This window comes from Aedes albopictus, chromosome 3 (assembly GCF_035046485.1).
Source record: "Aedes albopictus strain Foshan chromosome 3, AalbF5, whole genome shotgun sequence".
Taxonomy (NCBI): domain Eukaryota; kingdom Metazoa; phylum Arthropoda; class Insecta; order Diptera; family Culicidae; genus Aedes; species Aedes albopictus.
The window spans coordinates 137,857,033-137,884,372 of NC_085138.1; the positions used below are offsets into that span (position 1 = coordinate 137,857,033).

Genomic DNA, 27,340 nt, shown 5'->3' on the forward strand with positions numbered 1-27,340 from the left:
GTTCATTGCCATCGAAGTTAACCGGAAAAGAAGTTAACCGAAAGCTGGATGAGGCGGAATGCGTTGATGCAAGATTGTGCAAGATTTCCGGGCTGATGGCTGTTTTCCTCGAAAGTAGATTTTTGCCAATACACTCCCCCAAATAAATTATATCAGCAATAATCTAGCATGCCTTGGAGTTTTTTCACGAGCCGTTTCGCCCACTCACACTCTAGGACTCACACTCATCATGGACGATTTCGGGAAAAGCATTGTTTCGAAACTTTTCTATTCGGCATGGTTCAAGTTACAAATCCTCAATGCCGTCCCCTCCAGCACGGATCAGTTGCTCGACGGGACGGGAAGCTACTCGATAAGGCAGCTCCTAGAGCAAACGGTAGGCTGTTTGGAAACGATGGACCGTTGTCTGTGGTATCACGGCGAGGAATCGTCAGGAAGTTCCAGTGGGGAGCTGCTGCAAACGAGTGACGAGTCCGGAGGTTCGATGGATACATTCGATCTGAAGCGATACGAACGCTACTGTAAGGAGCAAAGGGTTCTTACCCGGCAGATGAATAATCTGTTGAGGTTGCACGAGTTGACGCATCTGGATCATGCGGTGAGTTAGGTTGTAAGCAAATAACAGATGCCGTAAATTTGAGTGAAATTTATCACTTTTCGCAGTTTGAGCGTCCAATTTTTGAATAATTTCCGATAACACTTAATGATTCAAATTAGTACTATGATGGACTTCAATTTCTTGAGTTTGTGCTCACGTAAAAACATTAACTACACCCACGGAACGCGATACGAGAACGGACACCACACGTATTGTTCTTTCAAACTATTTAATTATTATTATTATTAATATTTATTAAAGACACTTTAAAACTATTTAATAGTTTTTATGTAATGAGTTGCAAAAAGTTGATTTTTTCAGCACGATTTGTACATTTATCCAACGAGGCTTGCCGAGTTGGATAAATACGAAGAGTGCTGAAAAAATCGAGTTTTGCAACAAGTTCCATACACAAATTTTTGCAATGTTTTCTTCATTACAGAACTCATTTGAGTTGCATAATGTTCATAATGCAACTCAAATGAGTTGCATTATGAACATTATGCAACTATTTTGCATTATGCAACTCATTTCAGTGGCATAATGAATCGGTACGGAAAAGTAGGTCATTATGATACTGAAATGAGTAGTATAAAATAGAAATTATGATACTAAATTGCATAAAATATTTTTTTGCAATTTCTCATAGTAATAGGCTGTTTTACCTCACGCAAATCTGACAGGAAAAGGCCTACTTTCCCACACCAAATTAACAGTGCTGTAATGGATCATTACAGCACTGATTTGCGTTGCGTAATGAACCATTACAGCACTGTTTTCAGTTTTGGTCAACTTCTTGATGCTTTCTGGACGCAGTTTTGAAAAATTGTGGCAACTGCACAGTATAACCTGTTATGTCCAGATTTTCTTAAACATGGCTATGAACATCAGTGTGCAGTTTGATGAAAAAGTTTTGTTAAAAACTATCCTCAAGGGTAATTTATGAAATTGCAAAAAACGTTGTACGCAACTCGGTGCAGAACTCGATTTTTCGAGCACTCGTCGTAATCATCCATCGTAATTAAATGTACTACTCGTGCTGTAAAAATCGTCATTCTGCACCTTGTTGCGTAAACTACTATTTTCTCGCTATCTCCACAAACTGTTTTGAACACTCCCATTATTTGTGTACCAGGCGTAAAAGTATCGAATTGATATTATTCCTTTACATGTACTGAAAAAACAACAATAATGCTTCACCTCACTTTACCTAGGGTATAACTTTTTTCACAGACGTTAGCACATTTCGTGGTCTTCAACAAACTTGTTTGGCATGAGGTACCCCGGGGCAAGTGAGAATCCGGGGCAAGTGAGACCTACAGCTATATTTTTTCATATTTTTTAGTTTTAAGGCAAACATTATTCATAGAAAACATAGGTATCACACCAACGGATATTTTAAATTCAAAAATTGTTATTGTTCTCACCATAACGAGACCATATATGTTATTGTTGATCATATGTAAATTTCAATTCACTAAGTGAGATTAACGTACTCTACTACATTCGTTGTTTAAAAATAGTATAACAAATAAAGTAAAACTTTTTCGGTTTCAGGCTAATATTTGGAGTGCTTGCAAATTATTTTAAGCGAAAGATCTGTAATTTATTTTCATTTATTACGTTTAGTTAACTGCTCTCACATGCCCCAGTGCATTTTAGCATCTGGGGCAAGTTATACCTATGAGAGTAAACAAACACAATTTCATAGTTTGGTCTCGATTTCTTCAGCCTAAGTTGAAATTTACACAAAAGTGAAGTAAAAATCGGCGTCTTAAATAAACAATCGTTGAATTACACTTAATTACTTCTATTCTGATGATGAAGCTATTGTTTAAAATGGGTAGAACATATTTTCTTTTGAAATTATCTATGTATTTTATATATTTTCGTTTAAGTAAATTTTATTATTTTTTTTCATTTTTCGCTACATAATGAATTTTTCTGAATATTAAGGAACCGACCATAAAGTATGAAAAAATTGGAAAACAACTTATTCAAAGTTCACGATTTTAAAATCTTTGTTTAATGATCGTAAAATTATGTAAGGGAAAACATAACATCTGTAAATCTTGAAAAATCTTTTGGCGATATTCATCAACTACGTAATATGAAAAGCAAGTTTGGAAATCTTTCTGCATTTAACCTTAGGGCACTTTTCGTATAAATAAAATCAATTTGTTTTGCACGAGCTGCTAGGGTTAAATCATGTTTTTCCCAGTGATTCGTTATTATATGTATTACGTAATTTATGCACGATACCACAAAACTTTTCCAACATAAATCGCTAAACATAGTTATTCGCATAAGATATCAATAATTTATGCTACCTTACATATATGCAGCAACTGTATTAAGTCATTTGCACAAAAAATCCTAATAGGTCCCACTTGCCCCGTGATACGGTGTAAATGAGGATCTGCTCCACTTTTCATAATATGCATAATATACAGAATTTAAAAAAAAATTAAAACAGTTTCAATGCCCATTAACCTTCCTTAGTCCCTAAAAAAAAGTTACAAATAAGACCCTGGGGTCATTTTTGACCCCGAACTTTGGACAGCTCGCAAAAATCAGTGGCTTGACCGATTTTGGATCTCTTTGGCTCAAATGAAAGGGGCACAAGTCTAATTTTCAAAACCACCGGAGAAATCCGGATTCGGTCACTGTGGCCACCGGGAACCTGCTTCAACTGAAAAAAGTCGCTTTTGAGACCCTAACTTTGGCAAGCTATAACTTTGCAACCAAACAAGTAATCAGGACCGTCCAAGGGTCGTTGGAAAGGTATTTACGTGGACTTTGATTATAGACATTAATATTGACTAATTATTGAGAACCGGTTCCGGAAATCCGGAACATCCGAAATATTAGTTTTCATCATTGCTATGTGCTTGAAAATCCACAAATGTAATCCCTTTATGCATTGTATTGCATTACTTCTCTGCACGCTTCACTGAAATGAGACACATATTGTTTAAGACCATTTTTGAAGGGTTCTGGGCAGGTCTGGTCAATGCGGAACGGATTACAGGGACTCAATTTGGTAACGACAATGAACTTCGTATAGTTTTCGCTCCAAAACCCGGCGCCACATGGTGCAACCTTCGTGGATTTTCATATCTGTTGTTCTTGTGACACACACAGAGGTTGATAGTCATCTTCTTCTTCTTCTTGGCATTACATCCCTACTGGAAAAAATCCTGCTTCTCAGCATAAGTGTTTTATGTGCACTTCTACTAGTATATATTGAAAGTTTTCTCTGCCAATCATTAGTTTACATATGTATATCGTGTGGCAGGCACGAAGATACTATATCGTAAATCGAGCCCGCCGCCCTCAGCATGGTCATGCTGAATGCCTTTGGGGCCAGCTATGGTTATAGGAGCCCCAAATGAATAGTCATATTGGTTCCACATGGTCACTGGAGTGGCCACCGGAGCAATCCATATTGTATTACTCTCAGATTATTACAATAAATGTAGGCTTTTGACGGCTCAATTTTTATTATTTATCGTAACTGTAATGTTCTGGTATATAAATGAACAAATGATGATCTCGATCTTTTTGGGCCACTAGAGTGACTACCGGAGTAACCCCAATTGTGTTACTTCAATTTTCTGCAACAAAAGTAGACATTCGGAAGCACACCATACTGTCGTGAGCGCTATTCAAAACTCTGACTTTCTTGTATATGTCTCGTAAAATAATAAAACTATAATATTTCTGCCAGATTATGATGCAAGATTTTGTCATTATCCACCGATGCGTGATAATGTTTGCACCATCGTACAAATAGGGTTCCCGTATCACCTGCAAATACACTGGACTGGTCTAGCCTCACATGTTAGAATATATTCTCGGGATCATCATCTAAAATGTGCTGTAGGTGGTTGAATTTAGATATGTCGAAATGCCATCTCAGCACTGACTATGATGTGAGTTAGAGCTTACGTGCATGCAAAGAAATTCAAGACATTGTGTGTGATACGGGATACGGGAACCTAATTTGTACGATGGTGCTAACATTATCACGCATTCGATTGCATCTACGAAAGAAAAGTAAAATAATGACCGATAGATTGTTAAGTGAATAACTAAAGAGGAGCCAAAATTGTCATAGTCACTTACGTCATTCTGCAGAATAACGGCAACATAGCATAACATTATCAGTTCCGGGTGTAAGATAGTATTCGAGAGATTCCATAAAAACTGGAGATTCCAAAATAAAAATACCGGAAATTCACGAGGCAGTTCCACCTAGAATTTTACCAGGACTTCCACTAGGAATTACTTATGGTGTTGCAAATATGATCACGTTCTTTTATAAATGTATAGTTTTGTAATTTTTGCTAGTATTCTCACAACAACAATTATTGTAGATGCAGCAATCTAACTATCAATGAGTGCACTCTCACTGGAAATGAACTCAAAAATTGTTATTGCCAATTATAAAATACAAAGATGAAAAAATGAGGAGGTTTCATACCTGTTGGAGGAAGGATTGTTGAAAATTGCTCTATTCCAGCGGCCTTTTTCATCTTCGGTGAAAATTAAAAAAAAATCCTTCGGAGCTCCCACGATTATTGCTATAAGAGTTTCACTTGACATTGCGGCAGAATTTCTCTCACAGAGTTCAAACAAGTATCTCTCACGAAGCCCAACCTATTTTCGTCTAGAAGTGCCCGCAGGAGCTCCTGCAGGAATTCCTCTAGATCAATGATGCTCAGCACTTTACGCATTTCATCAACAAAATTGCTTAGTACTTATCGAAAACCATTTCAATAACAAGCAAATTTGTATTCAAACTGAAGCTTAGTATCGAAGTTATTTTGTAGTACAAGGTTACTAAACTTAGTTTTGTAACTTTTCGTAATTTGACGAACTTTGGCAAATATGAGTGCTATTTTTTACTCAATCGAGGATATCTCTAAAGATTGAAAATATAACTAAGGATATTCTCCACAACGTCTAGAGGTTGCCCCGGAAATTCTCTCGCCAGTACAGTAGACGTTCGCTCGGTGCAAACGATTTAACTGCAATGCTTTTTAACTGCAAGTCCGCTAAGTGCAACAATTTTGCAGTTATCGCACCGCTATCCGTCAAAACGAAATGTCAACAGCGATGCGATGTTTTTCGCATGCACTTTTGTTGCCGTGCGATGTTTTCCGTATGCACATTGGCTGCATTCTGCAGCAACTGACAGTTCTTTGACGTCTGTCAGTTGTTGCAGTTATCGAATTTCATTCGCTAAGTGAAACGTAAACATGTTGCACTTATCGAACGCCTACTGTAGTAATTTTTTTAACTAAGAACTATTTCCGGAGTTACAACGGAAATGCCTCTATGAGTTTCTCAGGAAAATCCTCTAGGAGTTCCGTTACGAATTCTCTTAGGAGTTCCAAATAGACTTTCTCTAGGAGTTCCACTAATTGTTTTTTTTTTCTACTTCCATTAATTATTTCTTTAGTAGATCCACTGGGAATTCCTCTAGGAGTTCCTGTCGGAATTTCACTGGCAATTCTGCTCAAAGCTTCAACGGAAGTACTTCCAGTTACAGAGGAAGTTTCACTCGAAGATTCTCTGTGAATACTTGTGAGACCCCTCCGCTTATATCCAGAATTAGTAGTAGTTAAACCACTTTGAATCCGTTCAGCAAATACACCGTGAATTCCTTCAGTGCATTCACTGGAACTCCTCTAAGACTAGGGATTCGTCAAGGAGTTCCAAAGAGAATTTCTCTAGGAGTTGCATCGATTTATTTCTCGAAGATCCATCGGGAAGTCTGGCAAGAGTTTTATCGGGAATTCTTCTGGTAATTTTTCTCGAAGTTCCACCAAAAATCTCTTCAGAAATCGTTCGAAAAGTTCCAAAGAGAATTTCCTCAAGAATTCCTCAAAATACTTCCTTATGTGTTCCACCGCAAATTTTCACTAGAAAATAAACTTTTAATTCCTAGAGAAATTCTGTCAGGAATTCCTTTAAAAGTTTAATTCACAGGAGATACTTTCCTAACAGGAGTACCGCCGAGAATACTTGTGGAATTTTCTTTTCAAAATACCTTTGGAAAATCCTCTAGGAACTCCACTAAGAATTTCTCTAAGTAATTACTTTAGAAGTTCCACCGTACATTTCTGCAGGAATTCCATCGAGAATTTCTCTGCAAGTTTCACTATATAGTGCTTTAAAATTTCCGCAGAAAATTCATCAATTTATTACGTAATCATCAATTTATTACGTAATACAGAGTTCCACTCTATTTTTTCTTAGATTTTCACCGTAAATTTGTTAAGAAGTTTAACCGGAAATTTTTCTGAGAGATCCATCAGCTTCCAAGAGTTTTGCTGTGAATAACTGTAGGAGCTTTGCAACACAGATGCCTCGTGAATTCCCCTAGCTCCTCTTGAAATTCCTCTTGAATTTACAATAGTTACACCGGATATTCCTCTAGAATTTATAGTAGGTACACCCAGAGTTTCACCGAGAAATCCTCTAGGAGTGCCACTAAATGCCCAATGTTTCTGGTTTGTAAATTCTATGGATGCTCTACATGGAATTCTTCAAAGACTTTCATTCGAATTTTTTTTTTGATTTTCATCAGGAATTCCTCTAAGATTTCCTATCGAAAATCATCAAGGAACTTTACCGGGAAATTCTGTAAAAAAAATTACCAGGCGTTACACCAGTAATTCTACCAAAAGATAATTTTATTATTTTTTTAATTTGAAAAAAAAAACTCAAACAAAAAAACCACTAACATACTAACAAACGAATGCTCTTTAAGCTCTTATACAGCAAAAATGTTAGTTGGGAATTCCTCAAGGACTTCCACAGGAATTGTCCTAAGAGCTCCACCCCTAATTCTTCTAGGGTTTCTACTAAGAATCTTTCTAGCAGAAAGTTCTTCAGTAGATCTCTAGAATTTCGTTCAGTGATCTCTCAGGATATTTCTTCGGTTGGTCGTCTGAAAATTCCTTCAAGCGTTCCTTCGGATTTTTTGCCATAAGTTTTCCATAAGCTCCGAAGGAGATCGACCCGACAACTCCTTCAATAGATTCTCCGGGAAACTCATAGATAAATTTTCCGCGGAAATTTTAGATGATTTATCGGTGAATCTCTCAAGGAGAGATACCCGGTTTGACTCCTACAGAAATTCCCAGTGCATCTTCTGGAGAAATTCCTGGTGAAGCTTTTGGAGTAATTCTCAGTATAACTTCTATTTCTAAGGCACGGAATCATTTTATAATCAACTAGCTGGCCCGGCAAACTTTGTCTTGCCCAAAGTCTTGCCAGTTTGACAACCGTGGAGATTATTGCGGCACCGCACTCTAGATTGACTTCATTTGGCTCGTGTTGATTTTCTTCCCGGCTCATACAAAATCAGTAATTGATCAATTTTATTACTTTTTTAGTTCATTTCTGTAACTTTTTTTACATATAAACACAGCCACCATGAATACGAATCTAATCATGCAAGAGTCATCCTGATCGGTTCAGCCATTCGTAAGTTTTGTTGCCTCAAAGGGACTTCAAACTCATTTTTATATATATAGATAGATTCTTTGATCACAAAGAACCAAATGACAGATTGGTTGCTCACACTTTGCACCTCAAGTGTGAAACGCAATATGAGGTCAGCTGCTAAATGTCTACTTATGCTGTAAAACAGTTTCTCTGATGGCCATGGCCTGGAAAAATCGAGATCATCTTTGATCTTTGAACGAACTTTGGTCTGGCTTGCATAATAAATTGGCCTACGAATTTATTTTCTTGGCTCCAACGTTTCGAACCCAATTTGTAATCTTCACAGTCAACACAAAGACAAGATTGAGATCATCATTTGTTCCTTTTTATACCAGAACATTTCAAATTATAAATGCAAATGATTTAAATTTAGCTGTCGAAGCCTATATTTGTTGTAAAAATCTGAGAGCAATACAATATGGATTTCTCCGGTGGCCACTCCAGTGACCATGTGGAACCAATATGACTATTCATTTGGGGCCCCTATAACCATAGCTGGCCCCAAAGGCATTCAGCATGACCATGCTGAGGGTGGCGGGCTCGATTTATGATTGGCCTTGGAACTTTTCGAAAGGGAAATTACTCTTACTCCCATGCGCATATAGTATATTCGTGCCTGCCACACGATATACATATGTAAACTAATGATTGGCAGAGAAAACTTTCAATATATACTAGTAGAAGTGCACATAAAACACTTATGCTGAGAAGCAGGATTTTTTCCAGTAGGGATGTAATGCCAAGAAGAAGAAGAAGATGACTATCAACCTCTTTGTGTGTCACAAGAACAACAGATATGAAAATCCACGAAGGTTGCACCATGTGGCGCCGGGTTTTGGAGCGAAAACTATACGAAGTTCATTGTCGTTACCCAATTGAGTCCCTGTAATCCGTTCCGCATTGACCAGACCTGCCCAGAACCCTTCAAAAATGGTCTTAAACAATATGTGTCTCATTTCAGTGAAGCGTGCAGAGAAGTAATGCAATACAATGCATAAAGGGATTACATTTGTGGATTTTCAAGCACATAGCAATGATGAAAACTAATATTTCGGATGTTCCGGATTTCCGGAACCGGTTCTCAATAATTAGTCAATATTAATGTCTATAATCAAAGTCCACGTAAATACCTTTCCAACGACCCTTGGACGGTCCTGATTACTTGTTTGGTTGCAAAGTTATAGCTTGCCAAAGTTAGGGTCTCAAAAGCGGCATTTTTCAGTTGAAGCAGGTTCCCGGTGGCCACAGTGGCCGAATCCGGATTTCTCCGGTGGTTTTGAAAACTAGACTTATGCCTCTTTCATTTCAGCCAAAGAGATCCAAAATCGGTCAAGCCACTGATTTTTGCGAGCTGTCCAAAGTTCGGGGTAAAAAATGACCCCAGGGTCTTATTTGTAACTTTTTTATGGGAGCGCCCCTAGGGGTCATTCAATGCTTTGGATTTTTGGGAAAGGTTTATTTCCACGAAAAAAATAATTGTCAGAAAATTTCAGATTGCTAGGATTCGTTAAACAAAAGCTACAGAGAATTGAAATTTGAAAAAGGTCAAAAAAGACCCCAAGACCTTATTAAGGTTAATAAGAAGAAATATACCAACAATGTCTTCTAGAACCTTTGGAATTATAAAATTATTTATGTTTAGAATTTTGTGGCTTGATAAAACCAAACAAGCATTTTTTTAGGTCTCACTTGCTCCGGGGTACCTTATAGTCACCTACAATAATACCAAAGGGTTTGAGTATTGAATGGTTACAGCGCCACCCAGCGGCAAAATTCGAAGAATTTCAGAATTAACTTCGTGAGGGATTCCAGCAGGATCTGCTGAAATTTTAAACGGAACAATTGGAGGAAACCAAAAAAGAGTTCCTAAATGAAACGTAGATCTGGAAGAATTGCAGAAAAACTTCCCGTGACAATCCCTGCAAGAGTTCTCAAAGGAATCTCGGAAGATGTTCCCGAAGGAATCCACGATGAAGTTCCAGAAGACATTCCAGAAGCAATTTCTGACAGAAGCCCAGAAGAAATCCCCCGAATTCATGAATCAAACCCAGAACAAGTTACTGGAAGAATCCCGGAAGGAACTCCTGGAAGAATATGGAGAAGTTTTTCATTTTCATTTCATTTTCATTTTGCAGCGTTTGGTGGGTCAATAAGAGCGCAAGTCAATCCAAAGCCGAATATCAAGGAGAGGTAATGGCCGTAATAGTCCGTGCGGACCACATGAATACCATCGGAGGGGTAATGGTATGGGTTGGGGAAAGGAATTGGAGTGGACTTGACACAATTATGCAAATAATACGGCGAAATTCTATGAAACATTGGTTCAACCCTCCACTTCCCATGGTTGTTCTAAAGCACCATCGATTTTCGACGAAATCTGGACAAACTAACTACTTGTTTCAATAGTAGAACTATTGATAAACAATCAAGGACCTATTGATTTACAACAAATCAAATTTCATTGATTTCGAAAAATTCAGCCAATTTTCAATATTTTTTGTTCAAGCACTTCTTTCGGAAACGCTTTTTTGTCATAGAAATAGTCGTTTAAAGTCGTGGGAAAGGGAAGGGTTAACTATTTGATTGGTAATCTTTAGATGAAAAATATGTTAATTAATTTTGACTTGAAAATAAATAAATCACAAAACAATGAGACCATTTTGCTGTCTAAATTAAAAAAAAAAAATGAAAATTCAAAGACTAAACCTTCTTTTCTAGATCCAAGAAAATTCAAATCACAATTTAATTGAATGTGTTGTAATCCTGGCATGTCGTTAACGTCTATATATCTTAATTCCTACCTTTTACTTTATGCCACAATAATATCTAGGAGATAAACAAAGCTTAAATATTTACTAGCTACTAATCAAAATTAGCATGGCAAAATGTCAAAATTTTAGCTTTATACATACAACATTTCGTTCCCCCACTCGTTTCCGAAGCTTTAGAACCCAATTCCAGACAATTGAGTCCGACCTGTACAAACGTATATTATCGTGAAGAAAAAAAATCAACCGGTCCATAGCGAAAAGCACTTAAAATATGAGCTCCTGCTCAAACGGTTCCAAATTCTATGCACCCGTTTGAAAGCTGTGTATAAATAATAATGAAAAAAAAAACATATTTAATACTGTTATCCTACCCATAGTTTCCTATTACTAGCTAATTTCGTCTAGGTTCAACGCAGTTTCTAGCGTCAATTGTCTTCTAGATTCCTAGAGCAAATGATGAGTAGTAACTGTAACGCAGATACCACCCACACCCAATCTTACGTAACGCTCCTCAATACCTAACTGCAAATTCCTAAAATATTGGGTCTATGCGAGCTGAACTATGACATTGCTTAGAAAATTGTGATAGGCTCACTGCGGATACTCCTCTGGTCCCCATTAGCATTTACGGCCGATTTTTTCACCTCTGCTCAGCTCTTAAACCAGATTCCCATCTAGCTTAAGGCTGAATCAGAAATGGATAAATTGGCGCACAAAGTGCTAATGGGTTAAGCCCTCCCATCGCGTCAAGATCGAATATCCATGGGGAGGGTGGAAGAATATGGAGAAGTTTTTGGAGGAATACTGAAAGAAATGCCCTGGAAGGATTTCAGAAAGAATTCCTGAAGAAATCCTAGAAGGTACTCTGGGAGGAATCTCACATGAAATTCCTACTACTTACTTTCAGTCCTGGGCCGAATTGAAAAATATTCAGAGGGCCGAATTGAAAAATATCCATCCTGGGCGATTGCCAGCCATCGCCTTGACCTGTAGCCAGGTCAAATTTCTGTCGACTTGCTTGATTTCGTTGCTTGGGCATGATTATATCGTAAAATTTTAACGTGAAACGTTCTACAAGTTTGTAGGTTCTACTAAAATACACTATCTTGCCTAAGACACCAACCCTGTAAAATTGACAATTGCTCCAGTAAACCAATTTTTTTGAAAATTTTTCACTATTTTTACTATTGAATATTTTTTGAATAGGCACTTTTTGGCAGCCGTGCTTTCAAAATTTCAATGCTTTATTATGAAAAGAATAGACCAAAAGTGACTTAACAATCGGGTCTGATAAGGCACTTTGATTTCTGATGCTATTTTAATAGTCATTTTTCAAAGAAAATATTCCCAAATCTCATACAACTTCTGGATATTATTTTTAGTTCATCCGAGTAGTAATTCTGAATAAGAAAAACAAGTTAAATAAATGCAGGCTATTTCAATTGTTAGTGTTTTTAATTTTTAACTAAAAATTTTTTAAAGAGGGAAAAGCCCCTTTGAGTGATTTCCTCAACCACGAAATTATTCTCAAAAAGGCACAAACCTCTTTATCTTTTCAAAAAATCGTTATAATATAAACTTAAAACTAATGGCTCCTCTGGAAAAGTATCCATAATCGAGCCGTGATCTTGATGCAGATTTGTCAAGGGATGAACCAAGGTAACATGTCTACGACGAAGGAATTTTGAACACCAAGGACAAGAATCGACCTAACGGACGCAGTTCTTGAAAACTGGAAATTTTTTTTAAAGAGTATCAAACAGCATAACCAATTTCAATAGAATATAAAGAATTTTCATCATGACGAAAGATTTACAACCTAGAATATCTCTAACAGATACAGGTTATTTCAATCTAAAATAACAATGTTTCACTCGTTTTATTTTATTTTAAATTTTTAACACACAACTTTTAGAGGCGTTCATTATATTTTCGCCTTTTTATTTTTTTAACCGAAATTGTAATGTTAACTTAACAAAGGAAAAAAAAATGTTATCGTTATTTTAGTTGATTGATTAATGCATGTATTTTAACATAAACAAAGAAAATCGCAATAAAAAAATAGATGATAAACACGGTTTTTAATGGGTGTTAAAAATTCATCTAAAAATTTAATAAGCGATATTTTTTGTCGGGTATTGAATGTAAAGTCAACCACAGTGTAAGAAATGTTTCACTATTTCAACCAGAATACTATTTGGATTAACTAGTAATAATGTCGGAAAGTTTTCGTGAGTTTTCAGTTTGTATTGAATGATTTGTATGAAATTTACGAATATTTTCTTTGAAAAATGACTATTAATATAGCATCAGAAATCAAAGTGCCTTATCAGACCCGATTGTTAAGTCACTTTTGGTCTATTCTGGACATAATAAAGCATTGAAATTTTGAAAGCACGGCTGCCAAAAAGTGCCTATTCAAAAAATATTCAATAGTAAAAATAGTGAAAAAATTTCAAAAAAATTGGTTTACTGGGGCAATTGTCAATTTTACAGGGTTGGTGTCTTCGGCAAGATAGTGTATTTTAGTAGTACCTACAAACTTGTAGAACATATCACGTTAAAATTTTACGATATAATCATGGAAAAGTTAAAAAAAAAACTGATTTTGAGTTTGTGTTTTTAAAACTCTCATATTTTCTCCCCAAAAATGAAGTCCAAGCTATATGGTGTCTTCAACAAAGTTACTTGAAATTACATGTTCTACAACTTTGCTGAAGACATCTACCCTCTAAAACAATATTATGAAAAAATATTTTTTTGCTCGGGTTCACCTTACAGTTTTACCATACAGTGAATATGTACAAAAATAGAGAAGATTTTTCTGAACATATCTTCCAAAGACACCTACATGCTAAAATGTCATCTAATGGCTCTTAGAGGTTTTGATCGTCATTTTTCAGAATGATCCCACTGTGGCGCCATGAGCTTCTGGGTCTGCCTCTGCTGCGATGTCCTGCTGGGTTTCAGTCTAACCGAAGACTACTTTAGCAAGAAGACATGCACCTCTGTTATATTCCCATACTAACGGTAAGCGTCACCGACGGCACCGCCGCCTGGTGAGCTAAGGTGGTACCTTTGTGTAAAAGTGTAAGAGTGTATTGGTGCGAGTATGAAAATTTACACACACTAGGGTAAGGGAGGTATTTTGGACCCCTTTAGGAAGTGGATGAACAATTCAGCGAAAAGAGAAGTTTCTACTTCAAAATATGGATAATTTCAGTAGGCATTACGTAGAGCAACATGTTTTCTATCGAAAAAGGCCAACCAGCACTTAAAATTGTTGTAGTAAATACAAGAAATATCAAAACTCCTGAAGGATCTTGGGCTTCTATTTTGGACCACCTGATTTTATTTTGGACCACCAAGTGCACATATTTTGGCCCACCAAATTAAACTTCAATTGATTGATGAAATGAATGCCACCTCAGCAAAAATTTGAACATAGTTAAAACTACATGAAGTTTACATCTTTTCTATTCATTTTTTGAGGCAGGGAACGTTTAAAAATTACGTAATGATAAAAAAAAGAATAAATTTTGTTGCAATTGCCAGTTTTACGCATTGTAGTATGATGTTTCATAAAAAAATGTTACGCAAAACGTGTATTTATTAACTATTGCATGACGTCAGTTACCATGCATAAATCACGTAACGCTTCATAGAAGTGTGAAAGTCTAGTGATTTTGCTAAATATAAAGGCGTTCCACACATATTGTAATGAGTGGAAAGGCCATCAAAAATAAAGTTATTTGAATGATACGTAAATTATCAAACATACATTAGATAACACATTGCCTCAGTCATCAACTAATTGCCGAGAAGGACAACTTTTCTAAACTGGATGACTGAACACCAGAAAATTTCAACTTGTCGAGAAGTTGTTAGGACACCAATCGAATCGAAATTTTTAACTTGGCGAAAAGTTGTTAGAACAAATCGAACCCACAACAATCTCATTGTAAAATTAACGTAAAACAACCCAGATCACGGAAGGTCCCAACTTATTCTATTTATCTGTTTTTAGAGTACATTACATTGGCATGAATATTTTCTCCCTTTAGAAGGAACTGGAGAGATGGATCTGACAGGTGGTCCAAAATATGTCCACTTCTGATTATGTTGAACATATTTTGGCCATACCTCAAACCACCATTTTAGTAAATATTATCGCTCCACCGAGGTTAAGAACAGTATATTTTGAGTTCTTACAAGGCCGTAACTACATTCACAAGAAATAAATATTTATTTGTAAACCTCTTCGAATCCGACTACAAATTTGTCACCTTCTTTGTTTTTGGTGCTTTTCCGTGCGTTTCATTGGAAGTGAAAACATTTTCTCTATTTTTTGATACTGAACAGCATATTTAACTGACATCCAAAATAAAGGTCATCACATAGTTGAATACTTTTCGTGTTCCAATAAAAAATTACCAAGATTTAGTAGCGATTCTGCGATAAATATCATAAAACTCCCTAGGTGGGCCAAAATACCTGCCCGGTCCAAAATACCTCCACTACCCTATCATGAATAGTGCCACCTTCATCCGGGGTGGCGCTCTAGCAGTGACTCCCGATTTTCAGCAGTGCTGTAAGTCTTCTTGATAATGTGGTCTTCGGTCTAACGCTTGCTTGCATATTTCGTTTCCGCCCCTGCGTAGAGTGTGGCCGATCGACTTTCACTTTCGCTCCCGAAGTTCTGTCGCTATCGGCTTTTGATGGCATTGACGATGGAGCTCCACGTTGGAGATCCAATTGTGACGACACCATGCACGAATTATATACTGCAGACATCTATTGATGAAGACCTGCAACCGTTGAGTGGTCTCCACTGATACACACCAGGTTTCACTGGCGTATAGCAGCACAGATTTCACGTTGGAGTTGAAAATTCAGATTTTCGTGCGTCGACTAATCTGGTTGTTTTTCCATACATTTCTTAAACTCGCAAAAGCAGCCCTCGCCTTCTTGATCCGTGCACCTATGTCGATCTTGGTGCCGCCATCGGCCGCTATTTGGCTACCAAGATATTGGAAGCTTTCAACATTCTCCACTGATTGCCCAGCTAACGTAAAGCTGGAAGGTTTGACCGTGTTTACATCCAACGATTTGGTCTTGTTGACGTTGATGGTAAGACCTGCCCTGCCTATAACTGCATATTTGTAACATTTGCAGTTTTTGTCAATATTGAGTTAATACCGGGGATTATCTCCAAATTATCAGTACTTTCAACCACCCAAATGAACTTGACAAGTTCCCAAGTAACCACGAAGCCGTATATAAGCGCATCAATTTTGCCATATATTGATAAATAAAATTATGAATATAATGCTGCATTACTTTAAACACCCCATTGAAGCAATATTAAAGTCGAAAAGGGCCCCACTAAAATCAAATTAGTGCCACATATTGCAGCACGCTGACAGCCATGGCTAAAGTAATATAAATGCATGTGCTGTACATTTGCTTTTGACATGCTTGATACGTGCAACACGAAAAACCAAAACAAAAATCTATTTTTAGCACCGTTTCGTTATCGACGGTACTGATGCCCTCCCACATTAATGTTTTAACCATTATTTTTTTGTAGTTGGATCGGGAGTCGAACCAGAAGTGTTGATGACCGCTAGATGAGTTCCATATGCGCTGGCACCTTGGACCGTTTCTGCTGCAGTGATAACAACAGATATTTCATTAACTAAAAGGAAAATATTCTTCTATCTCAATCATTGTAGTAGAGGGTAAAACGACTATGTCATATGTAATAGAATACAGTAAACTATCACATTCCGATAAATTACTGAAAATTACATAATGCATTTTAGAAGATATTTAATCAACATAAGAAAATAAAAACCTCGACTAAAACACCCTTCGCACATTGCTCATATGCTAATTGTGATTTCTATCGTTATTGGCATGTGATTGCAGTCTACAGAAAAGAGAAAAGTTCATCTCTAAATAGCTTTTGCTGTCGTCGATCGGTGGCTCAAACGGGGATTTAGTTGGTCGGGAGTCGAACCAGAAATGTTGAAGACCGCTAGAGTTGACCGTAAAGTTGTTCAATCTTCTTGATTTCATTTGTTTACCATTAGAGTCAAGCTTTTATAATTGTATTGTTAGAGCAAACTTTGCTAGTTTGTACATTGCATTTATTCAGTTTTTGCAGTGTTGAATTATTGGATTATCTTTTATCACCTTTTAATAAACCCGAATGTAAAGAAAAATGCAATGCATCATCACATTGATAATGCCAATCTAAAGGATTATTGCATGACAAGTGTGGAATTACTGCATTTCGCATTGCAAAGGTTGATATTCAGTCTAATTCGTGCAATGTTATAATGCTTGTGGTTACTTGGGTTTGTTCTACAAAATGTGAAATAAATACCAAGTCATTTTGTCTCATTATCAAATATTCACGAATGTAACAGCATAACAGTCACACTGGAAATGCAAACTGGCCTCATAGCGTACCGCCAACTATATTTCGATCTAATTATTTTTCAACTATTCGCCCAATATAGAAGAAGAGCTATAGAAGATTTCATTGCAAAAGGATTCATTTTGAATTTTTGGCAAATTTTTGAAATTTCGATTCTTTTCCATACTAATGCGAGGTATGCACTTCAAACGGAATCGCTCAAGTAATTTTCGTTCAGTGCATTATTTTTCCGTGACCGGAATGGTCAAGAAATTTAACACAGCAAGCCCCATTTGATTTGACGTTTCGTTTCAGCTCCGTACTAGGATCCGGAATAAAGCGACGCTTTCTTATTTCTTGAGCGATTCCTTGCCTGAATTTCCCACGCATCGAGATAGGCCAAGAAATTTCTTGCGACCTGCATACTACCCATAACGCAAATTGCAAACTTTGAGCTCCATTTTCCCCAATGCCTACTTTTGTCGAATTTGACTGTTATGCAGTTATGGGCAGTGCCGCTGAGGAGCGATTGGCAAGATCATCGAGCTTGACCTGCATATCAGAGCGCCGTTGAGCTAGGAGAGCAACGTCATCAGCCAATTCGAAGTCAATTAGGTTCTCCATGGTAATGGGCTGCCACAGCAGTCCACGATTTGGTTCACGGTCAATCGCACTTACCAGGATCTCGTCGATTACGAAAAGGAACTGTTGCAGTGATAGTATACATCCTTGCCTCACTCCAGCAACGGCGCGGATGGGATCGGACAAAACAAGCCATGAAATTCCTGGAAGGAATATTTTCCAGGAATACCTTACGCAAGCCAAAAAAAAAAATCTGAAGACATTCCAAAAGAAATTATTGGGAGAATCTAGGATGGCATTCCTGGAGGATTCTCTGAACTCCTTGAGAAATCCCGGAAGAAATCCCTTGAAGTCGTAGCAATATCTGAAGGAGCTCTTGGAGGAACCTATTAGGATTCTCAGGAAGGATCCTAGAGAAAACTTCTGGAGTTGCCCAAAAAACAATCTCAGATGGAGTAGGGTAACGGTTGAATTTTAGACCCCTAGAGGACATTGGTTTGAATTTAATTCAAAATCAAACAGATTCAGAGGGTATTTACACATAATGATGATGTTAGTATGTTCGTAAAAGCCTCCACTGTCCGTTAAAAATACCCACAAGGTCATTTCTGGCTGAAAATTTGATGAAAATAACTGATTTTTGGAGCTTCAGTTTTCACTGTTTTGGACACCCCAATATATTTTGGACCCTCTTCAGAATATATTTTGGACACCTGGTGTTTAAACTCGTTTGAAACTATTTTGGAAGAATTTGTCGCTTGAATATGCTTGATCACATCCTAATTACTTGATTGGCAAAGGCTGATTAGACGAACTTTGCGAATTTAATGCGCTAGAATGATAAACGTTTTTGTTTACATCTACAAGTTTCCTCAGCACCGCAATCTCTTTTTGTAAACATGATGCGACACTCGCACGGATGACGAGATTGGCAAAAAATAATTTCAAGGCAAATATGGATATTTCGGCGCAGTATCATAACGTCCGAGGCCATAAAGTCCCAGGACTTTATGGCGCATTTTTCCGTGGCATAACGTCCGAACTTGTAGATACGCCACGAAGTCCAAGGAAAGAAGGCACATAGGATATTATGACGCATCCAAACTTTTGGACGCTATTTCGCAAAAAAAACGCGACTTAATGTCCGGGACTGTATGGCCTCGGACGTTGTGACCCGGCCCCGGATATTTCCAGTGAGGTAATGATTGCTTCCTGTGCAGAGCGATCTTATTTAGCGAATGATTCTAAAAATTTCCGTCATCTCATCATTAAACCTGTGTAAGTTGTGATAATAGGACACAGGGGGTCCAAAATATATGGGGGTCCAAATTATATTGGTTACCCTACCTGAGGAATAATCGAAGGATACCCGAGTAGAGGAAAAGAACTCAATAATAGCATATTATGATATGGAGATCAAAAAGTGATATGGGGTTGATTGACATAAGAGATAAAAGATCTAAAAATAAAATCAAAAATTTACTCCTGGAACATCATCATCAAATCATATTTAGATTTTGTAAGAACTAGCCAATAGCAGCGAGCTATTCGTATGATCTTGAAATACCAAATTTTGATATTGTTCAGATGTTCCAGGAACATTTTTCAGATATTATTTTCAGATCTTTTATCTCTTATATCAATCAAGCCAATATCATGTTTTGATCGTCAGTATTTTACCTCTACCCGGGTATTGTACCTATAACCAATTCATATGAAACTCCGATGATCTGGATGAATCCGGAATGTATTAAAAAATATTCACAAACATTTCAATTTAAGGACATTTTAGGAGTATTTTAAACTACATTTGGAATTCAGCACTGTTATCTAATATTTTGTTTTTTTTTTTTTAAGAAATTCATGTGATGACTGTTATATGATTTAGTGTATTTCATTTCTAGGAAGAATACAGTCTAGAGGTTTCGAAAAACATCCTCGTTCAACGGTGGGAATCCGCTCGACTGGAACAACTGTCGATCGAATTGCAAGATCGCTACCAAGCGCTGGAGCAAACCACACACAGCTCTGAGTACCACATAAGAACCAATCTCAAGGCCTGTAGACTGATTGAGCAGTTCTACGGTTGGCAGCTGGATAAGGTTCAACATGATATCGACCAGTGGATGGAACGGTTCGATCGGGAGAAGGATGACTTGGACGGTCGGTTTCAGAGAGCTAGGGCGAAGAAAAGGTACTGGGAAGCGCTGAAGGAGGAGGTACAGCTTCGTGAACAGGAAATTGAACGTTTGCAACAGTTGGAGGACGAGCACCACAAGCGGATCGATTACCGGGAACTGTGCTGGAACAGTGCTATCAGGATTCAGGCCTGGTGGCGTGGGGTAATCGTGAGAAAAGGTATCAAACTGGGTGCTCGGAGGAAAACTCGACGAAAGAAGAAAACCAAAGGTAAGAAAAATAAGAAATCAAAAGTGGTAAGAAAATCGAGAAAACGATAAATCATTGGTTGGCAGATGCATGTTCGCTTTTCTGTGTTTTAGTAATTCATATCCAGGTAATATCACTAATTGGCCTAATTATCTTCGAAACAGATTGGCATCGCTCGAGAGAGGTGGTGGCGTCCGTATATCAATCGCAATGAACCAATCTCTCTAATGAATAACAACCGATGAAAGCTATTCCGTGCGTTAAATCAATTATCTATCGATTTTGATTATACGATTGCGATTGCAGTGTTGGACTAATAGAGCTTTCGATAAAGATAGCTCCTCTTGAAAACCACCCCGAGTCATGGCGGCGTTGGCGTTGAGAGAAGTAGGGTGCAAGGCAAGGGGAAATAGACGTCGGTTATGGTGCTGACAGGATTGAAGTGCCTCTTGAGTCCTGTGATTGGCTCTCGGTTAAATTGGTAGGCTAGTATTCTTGTTCGTTTTACTGTGCTACCCCCCGTCAGTGTTCTGAATAATTCCTGGCATGATGTGTGACCGGTGAAGTGATGTGCATCCATTCAGTACTTGGTTTCAACATTCTTTCGGTGAAGCCACAGGCTCAAAATTGAACTGGAGAGGTGTTGACCTTCTCTGTAGTCCATGGGAATGGGTTGTGGTTGTGGGTTATTACCTCTCCACTTGTTGACCTATTTGGGAGGTGTCACCAAACGCCCACGAACATGTGAGTTTTCTGCTGTATGAAATTCCATTGTCCTCTGCTCTGTTAAAGGCCTTAGGCGTAAATTATTATCAACGCGTGCGATAGCATTTCACTTCAGCTGATGTTGGTTGGAATCATAGCAAAAGGAACGGATGGCGAAATTCTTGCAGAAATATTTCTATTCAGTCGCTTTCGCACTTTGCGAAATGGCGCGGTGGTGGTCAAAGAATGGAGTGTTTTCTGCGAAAGAACATTCTTCTCGAATTCCAGTGTCGGAAGTTGAGATAGACATTACGTGATGTCTTACTCCGAACGGTAATCGATGGATCAACCGATAGGAAATGACGTAGTTTGGTTCACATTCTACATTTGAGAGAGAATAAATGCGATAGGTCACTGATGAGTTGGTGTATTCGGAGTCATCAAAGTTAAAAATCAGTAGTGCCCCCAGAAACTAATTCAAATTCACATTGATTTTTTTTTCGAATTTCATCAGAACTTTTTGAATCCTACAGAAATATCTTACAAAACGTTTGAGCTTTGGTTTTTGTAGGGACTTTTCCAGGATTAATTTTTTGGACTCATATAAACACAGAGAACAGACATCCTAGCTAGACAAAAATTCTCTCGACAGCTGTGTCATTTTTTAGCGTTGAGAGCACTAGCGTCACCTAAGCAGCATGTTGCTACCACTTGCTACAATCAGTGGTGAATATGCATATCTAGATAAGTTTTATATTCACCACTAATGACAGCAGCGTGAGAACTAGCGCCATCACCATGTTGCCGACAGAAATTCCTTATAGGGTCTGGGACCATTTGGGCAGGAGGACCTATTTTGGGCACTTGCTGCTATAACTCAGTCAATTTTGAACTGATTGGCTTGATTTTTGAGACACGATCAGCTAGGCACAGTAGCTAGGCATGTTTCAAAATTCATGTCAATCGGTTTGAAATTGACTGAGGTATAGCAGCAAGTGCCCAAAATAGGTGCTCCTGCCCAAATGGTCCCAGACCCTACATCTTTGAAACTGGACATTGATGTCTGTTCTCTCTGGGTAGAACTGCTTTCAAATATTCTATTAAAACAGTAATCCTCAGCCTAACTGTATTTGCGGGCCAAAATTGAATTTTGAAAAGAGACTGCGGGCCGCAAGTCACTCAACAGTTTATTTTCAAGATTCAATACAAAATTCAATTTGTTTGATTTTTATCACGAGATTTTATTCCACTTGCATAAATCCTGAAAATCATAGGTATGTAATTATAAAGAGGCAGTGCCGGATTTAGGCTTCGGGGGGCCCGGGGCAAATCCTAAAATGTGGGTCCCTAAAAACAAGATTATTCGTTTTTTTCGACAGATTATTTAAATAAATGAAAAAAGAGATACTAATATTTATTTTAATGTTTTTGCTGAAATTTCAAGATGCTGCATTCTGATTTGCAGTGTAAATGTCATCTTATTCAGATAATACATATATTTTAAACTTTCATCCGAATTTATAAGATTTATGAAAATTTTACAACTTAGCGCTCAGTTCAGATTGAATTGTTCTATGAGTAAACAAAGTTCGGACTCTGAGGGGCAACTGTAGCAATCCAGTGCGCAAAATATTCGAGCAGACGCACTGAAGTTCACCGGGCGGCAATTTTCATTCACTTGCCTGCATATTCCATACAAAAAGTGTCTTTATACTTATTTGAATCTGAAAAGTAAATTCAAACATTTGCATTGATGATCTTTGATAACTGATAGATGTTCCTTCTTTTTATCATCTGTGCCAAAAACTATTAAAAAAATATACATAGGTCTTCCAGTAATTCAACGAAAACCTGATTTTTTATTGCTTCACTCATACAAAATGTTAGGCGATTTTGATCAAGTTTATTGCTAATTTCTAATTTTTAATTGAACGATAATAAAGCTGCCGATTTATAATACATACTACCTTAAATTCTAGTTGCTTTAAAAGGTTGCAGCCAAAATTCCATCACATTCGAATCGCTAGAAACAGAGATTAAGGTCCTCAAACATGATTATTTTGTATGGAATTCGGCTCTACCCTTCAGCGCGCGCGCTGTTGTCAAAAGTACAACACTACCAAAAAACCTCGCTCGTCGTATACAGTGCGAGCGTGGTGCAGTTTCGGTCGCTTGATGGCGTGCGTCCTGAAAGGTTAAGCAGTCGTTTGTTAGAGACGCCTTTTTGTTGTAATTTTAAGTTCCGTAATCCGAGGTCAAGTTGATCACTTTAAAACATTTTTTGCGGGTAACATTAGTGACAATTCAAATATTGCCAAAAGAATTTCTGTAAAATCAGTACCCAGTGGATCTCCATGAAACCATGTGACAAAATTTTGCTCAACAACTTTAAACTTTAAGTTAAATTAATTCAAAAATCAAAAATTTGAGGATGCCACATTGGGGCGAAATTGATCAGTATACAATTAAGCATCGGTTAAAAAGATAAAAATCCTTATCCGCTTAATTTTGCTCTTGTAAGCCCGAATAACGCGTCAAAACTCTTACAACTAGTGTATTTGACGCTTAAAATGTAAAATTAAATTTTGAAATTTTGAAATTACAGGTAGGCAATTGCCTTTGAAATAAGTGATTTTTGTTACAATAAATGACTTTTTCGTCAAAAAAGAACTTTTTTTTAACTTATTCTTATTCAGAATAGCTTCATAACTTCCCAACCAAGGCTCCACAAAAATGTTAAAAGAAAAATTTACGGGAAGTCCTAGTTGCAATCGATTGTTTAGAAGCAATGATTTCAGCTAAGTGAGAAATACATTGCAAATTCCTTAAAAAATAAGGCAAAACTAACTTTTTTCTGAACAAATAAAAGTCTAAACTCATCTCTAGACATCTATGAACTAGATGAGGTGAAAAGTTTAAGATCATTGGGACGCTTAGAAGTTGCTGGTATGCAATTACAATGTAGTACCCAAATGATCAATTTCACCCCGCTGATCAATTTGACCCCGGTTTACGGTTCTAAAAAAGTGTATCTACTAAAATCAACAAGAACTTCAAAGGGGTTTTATAGAAACTCACGTATACCAAAATTTAAAAAAAACTTCACACTACCGAATTACTGAATTTTGTAATACCTCTTATAGATATGAATTTGCTGCAACCAAGCTTACAACCGATCCCGCCAAACAGATATTCTGGGAAATACATTTCAATTCTGCATTTGAATTGTCTAGCAATTAAAATATAGTGTTTTTTTTTTACTTAATTGATGTAAATTTATCAAAAAATATGAAACTTTGGATCTTTAAGTGAAAATTCAGATTATAAAGTAAGCTGGATACCCTCGAAGGAACCCTATTATGTATCAAATATGATCGTCTGTTGAAGTGCATTTCATATGATTTTTTCGAAGAAAATATATTGTGCTTTGGGATTCTTGGGGGCCCCTCTAGTCGGGGGGCCCGGGGCACTTGCCCCCTTTGCCCCCCTTAAATCCGGGCCTGTAAAGAGGGTTTTCAAGACCGTAATGTTTAGGTTTTGTAGTTCTTGGTATTAATAATTTTGACAAAATTGTTTTAGACTGGTTACTTAAAAGTCATAGGAAAATAAACAATAGCGACGGTGGCTAGAACAATATGAACCTTTTAAAGAATATTATGGATAAACTTACAGCGTACTTAAAAGCAAATTAAAAGTGTGGAATTGTAGAAATAAACTAGACACGAACACGGACAAATTTCTTGTATGCCCCTTGATCCAGTTTTGACAAATTTCCTGCAGCTTAGGGATTTCCTGAAAAATATATCAGGACTTCTCGTGGATTTTGAGAAATTTCAGAATAATTTTTGGGGATTTCAGGGTTTTTGGAAGAAAATCCGAAAAACTATTAGAAGATACTGTTGTGGGAATTGGCTTCTTTAGTGGTGTTGAGATAATTCCATATTCAGAATCTGCATGCAAAACTGAGCCGAAATCCAAATTTTTATGAATTTTGGTGCCCGGGAACCTATTTAAAAATCAGTTTGAAGTTTGTATGGGAGTGATTTGTCGAATCACCCCTCGTCGCATTTTGTACTGGATGGAGCTGTCAAGCAGTTGGCCAGCTGTCAAAAGGTGATTTCAAAAAATCTCTTCGAAATCGATTTTAGGTACCAAAATGAAGTTCTAAAAATCTGAAAAAAATCATGGTGACTCAGAAAAAGGTGCTCTTTCGTATAAAATCATAAAATCAATACATTTTTCTTAATTTAAAAACCCAATCCTTGATGATTTTTTAAAGTTTTTCTTGCGTAATTATTTAGGAAGCCAATGAAGAAAAACCTGCTGACATGATTTTCTGAGCAATGTGTGCAAGTATAGATACAGGGGATGGCCAAAATGTTTGGGATAGGCAACTTTTTTTTCTCTCACAAAAAGTTAAACATGCTATAACTTTTCATAGAGCGCATCAAAAAATCTCTAATTCTGACTGTTTGTCAACCTATTATATGTACATTATTGGTACAAATTTGGGCTCGATTGATTGATATTTCGCAAAGTTAGAACCGTTTGGGTAAAACACCTTTTTTTAGACAACCCATTTTTGACCTGCCATATCTCGGGAACCAGTGAACCGAATTGAATGAAATTTTGAACGTACACTAACAATATGTAAATGCTTCACAAACTATTAAAACATAGGTACTTTTTTAACGTTGAAAAAAGTTATCATGGATTGACACTTTTTGGATTTTTTTCGAAAAAATGTAATTTTTTTACATCAATGTCAATAAATTTTAGTGTTGATATCCAAAGATTTTCCACTTCTGTTCTCAAATAATCTCTAACCAGATACATAAGAGCCTATTTAGATTGAAGGAAGAGCACATTTAATAATGTTTGAGTGGTATTGCAAGTTTTACTTATTTTCCTCTATATGGGTAAAAATTTCAACCCGGTATAACTTAATTCGCCGTGAGAAAATATTACATTTTATAACGTCGTATTAATTATCAATATATATAAAAAAATCATTCAATTTGGTTTACTGGTTTCCGAGATATGACAGTTCAAAAATTAGTTGTCTAAAAAATAGTGTTTCACGCGAACGGTTCTAACTTCGCGAAAAATTAATCAATCGAGCCCAAATTTGTACCAGTGATGCACATATAATAGGTTGACAAACAGTCAAAATTTGAGATTTTTTGATGCACCCTATGGAAAGTTACAGCATGTTGAATTTTTTTGTGGGAGAAAAAAAGTTGCCTATCCCAAACATTTATTTTAAGAGGAATTCCCAAAAGTATTGCCAAGGAAATGAAGAGTATCTTGCTCAATCGCTGAGGATTTTAGCGAAATTCTGAGAGTTTGGGCAACACTGCCTTTTAAAAGAAATTGTAGGCAAAAAATCCGTTAATTTTTTGAAATAGTTTCATGGTAAAAGTGCTGAATATAAAGTATATCGAATAAAAGGAATGAATTTTCTTGTCCATAAAAAAAAAACAAAATGGAAATTATTTTAACTTTATTTTTGTGAAATTAAACCAATTACTAATGAAGAGTTTTGCCACAAGTCCAAAATCCATGGCAGATAATCTGTAAAATTTGTCCTTAACTCATTATTTGAGCGTAACACACCGCTCTCAACAACAGTTTTGAATAATTTCGGAACAAAATTTAAAAAAGTAGTCTTATATTTTGTAAAACTTTCAAAAATCTTACTTCTTTTGAAAACTCTCCACGATATTGCCAAAGTTTCAGTAATTAAAATTCGTTGTCTTGAAAGTTTTAAAATATGTTGAAATTTTTATTATGTAATCTATGAGTGGATCACTTTCAAATACATTTCAAAATCAGTTCGCTGGCCGTAAAGAACCTGGTCGAGGACCGCAGTTTGGTGACCACTGTATTAGAAGTTTGTGTGTGTGTGATCCAACTAACACCCACTGTCCGGCAGTAATATTATGGAAGAAAGATTTCTGCAATACCATTTTGATGCTACTGCAAAAATCTTTAATCCTCGAGTTAGAAAGTGATAGCTCTATTGCAGATTCAGAGACTTATTTCAGAATAGCTGGAGAGACACGTTCATTCATAAGCCACAGCCACTTTCATTTATAATAAGCCCCGCATTGTGCATTACCGTTATTAAATGGATAAAGATATTGCAAACACATTTCCTGATTCAAAGATAATCTTCGAAACTGGCGCGTATTCAATTCAATTTGTTATAGTAATGACAATCAGAACATTCTCACCGGAATTCATCCAAGGCACAGTGGACGGAAGCCGGACAAAACCTCAAAAATCGACTTCAATTTTTTATATTTCTAATATTTTTCTTCCATTATAGATACTTCAACTAAGAAAACC

General features: G+C 36.8%; 1 protein-coding gene across 1 annotated transcript; it reads left to right on the forward strand.

Annotated features, from left to right (window-relative positions):
* The first annotated feature begins 129 nt into the window (after nt 1–129).
* Nucleotides 130–21,362, forward strand: LOC115270207 (dynein regulatory complex protein 9). The gene is made up of 2 exons (XM_029879465.2): nt 130–598; nt 19,801–21,362. Exons 1-2 carry the CDS (start codon nt 230–232, stop codon nt 20,353–20,355), a joined length of 924 nt encoding a protein of 307 aa, XP_029735325.2. The 5' UTR covers nt 130–229; the 3' UTR covers nt 20,356–21,362.
* The last annotated feature ends 5,978 nt before the right edge of the window (nt 21,363–27,340 follow it).

What these genes read in the sequence shown, in the direction of transcription:
- LOC115270207 (XM_029879465.2), top strand. Translation starts at nt 230, where the DNA reads ATGGACGATTTCGGGAAAAGCATTGTTTCGAAACTTTTCTATTCGGCA. An exon ending in TGACGCATCTGGATCATGCG is followed by an intron (nt 599 to 19,800) that starts GTGAGTTAGGTT and finishes TTTCATTTCTAG; the next exon opens with GAAGAATACAGTCTAGAGGT.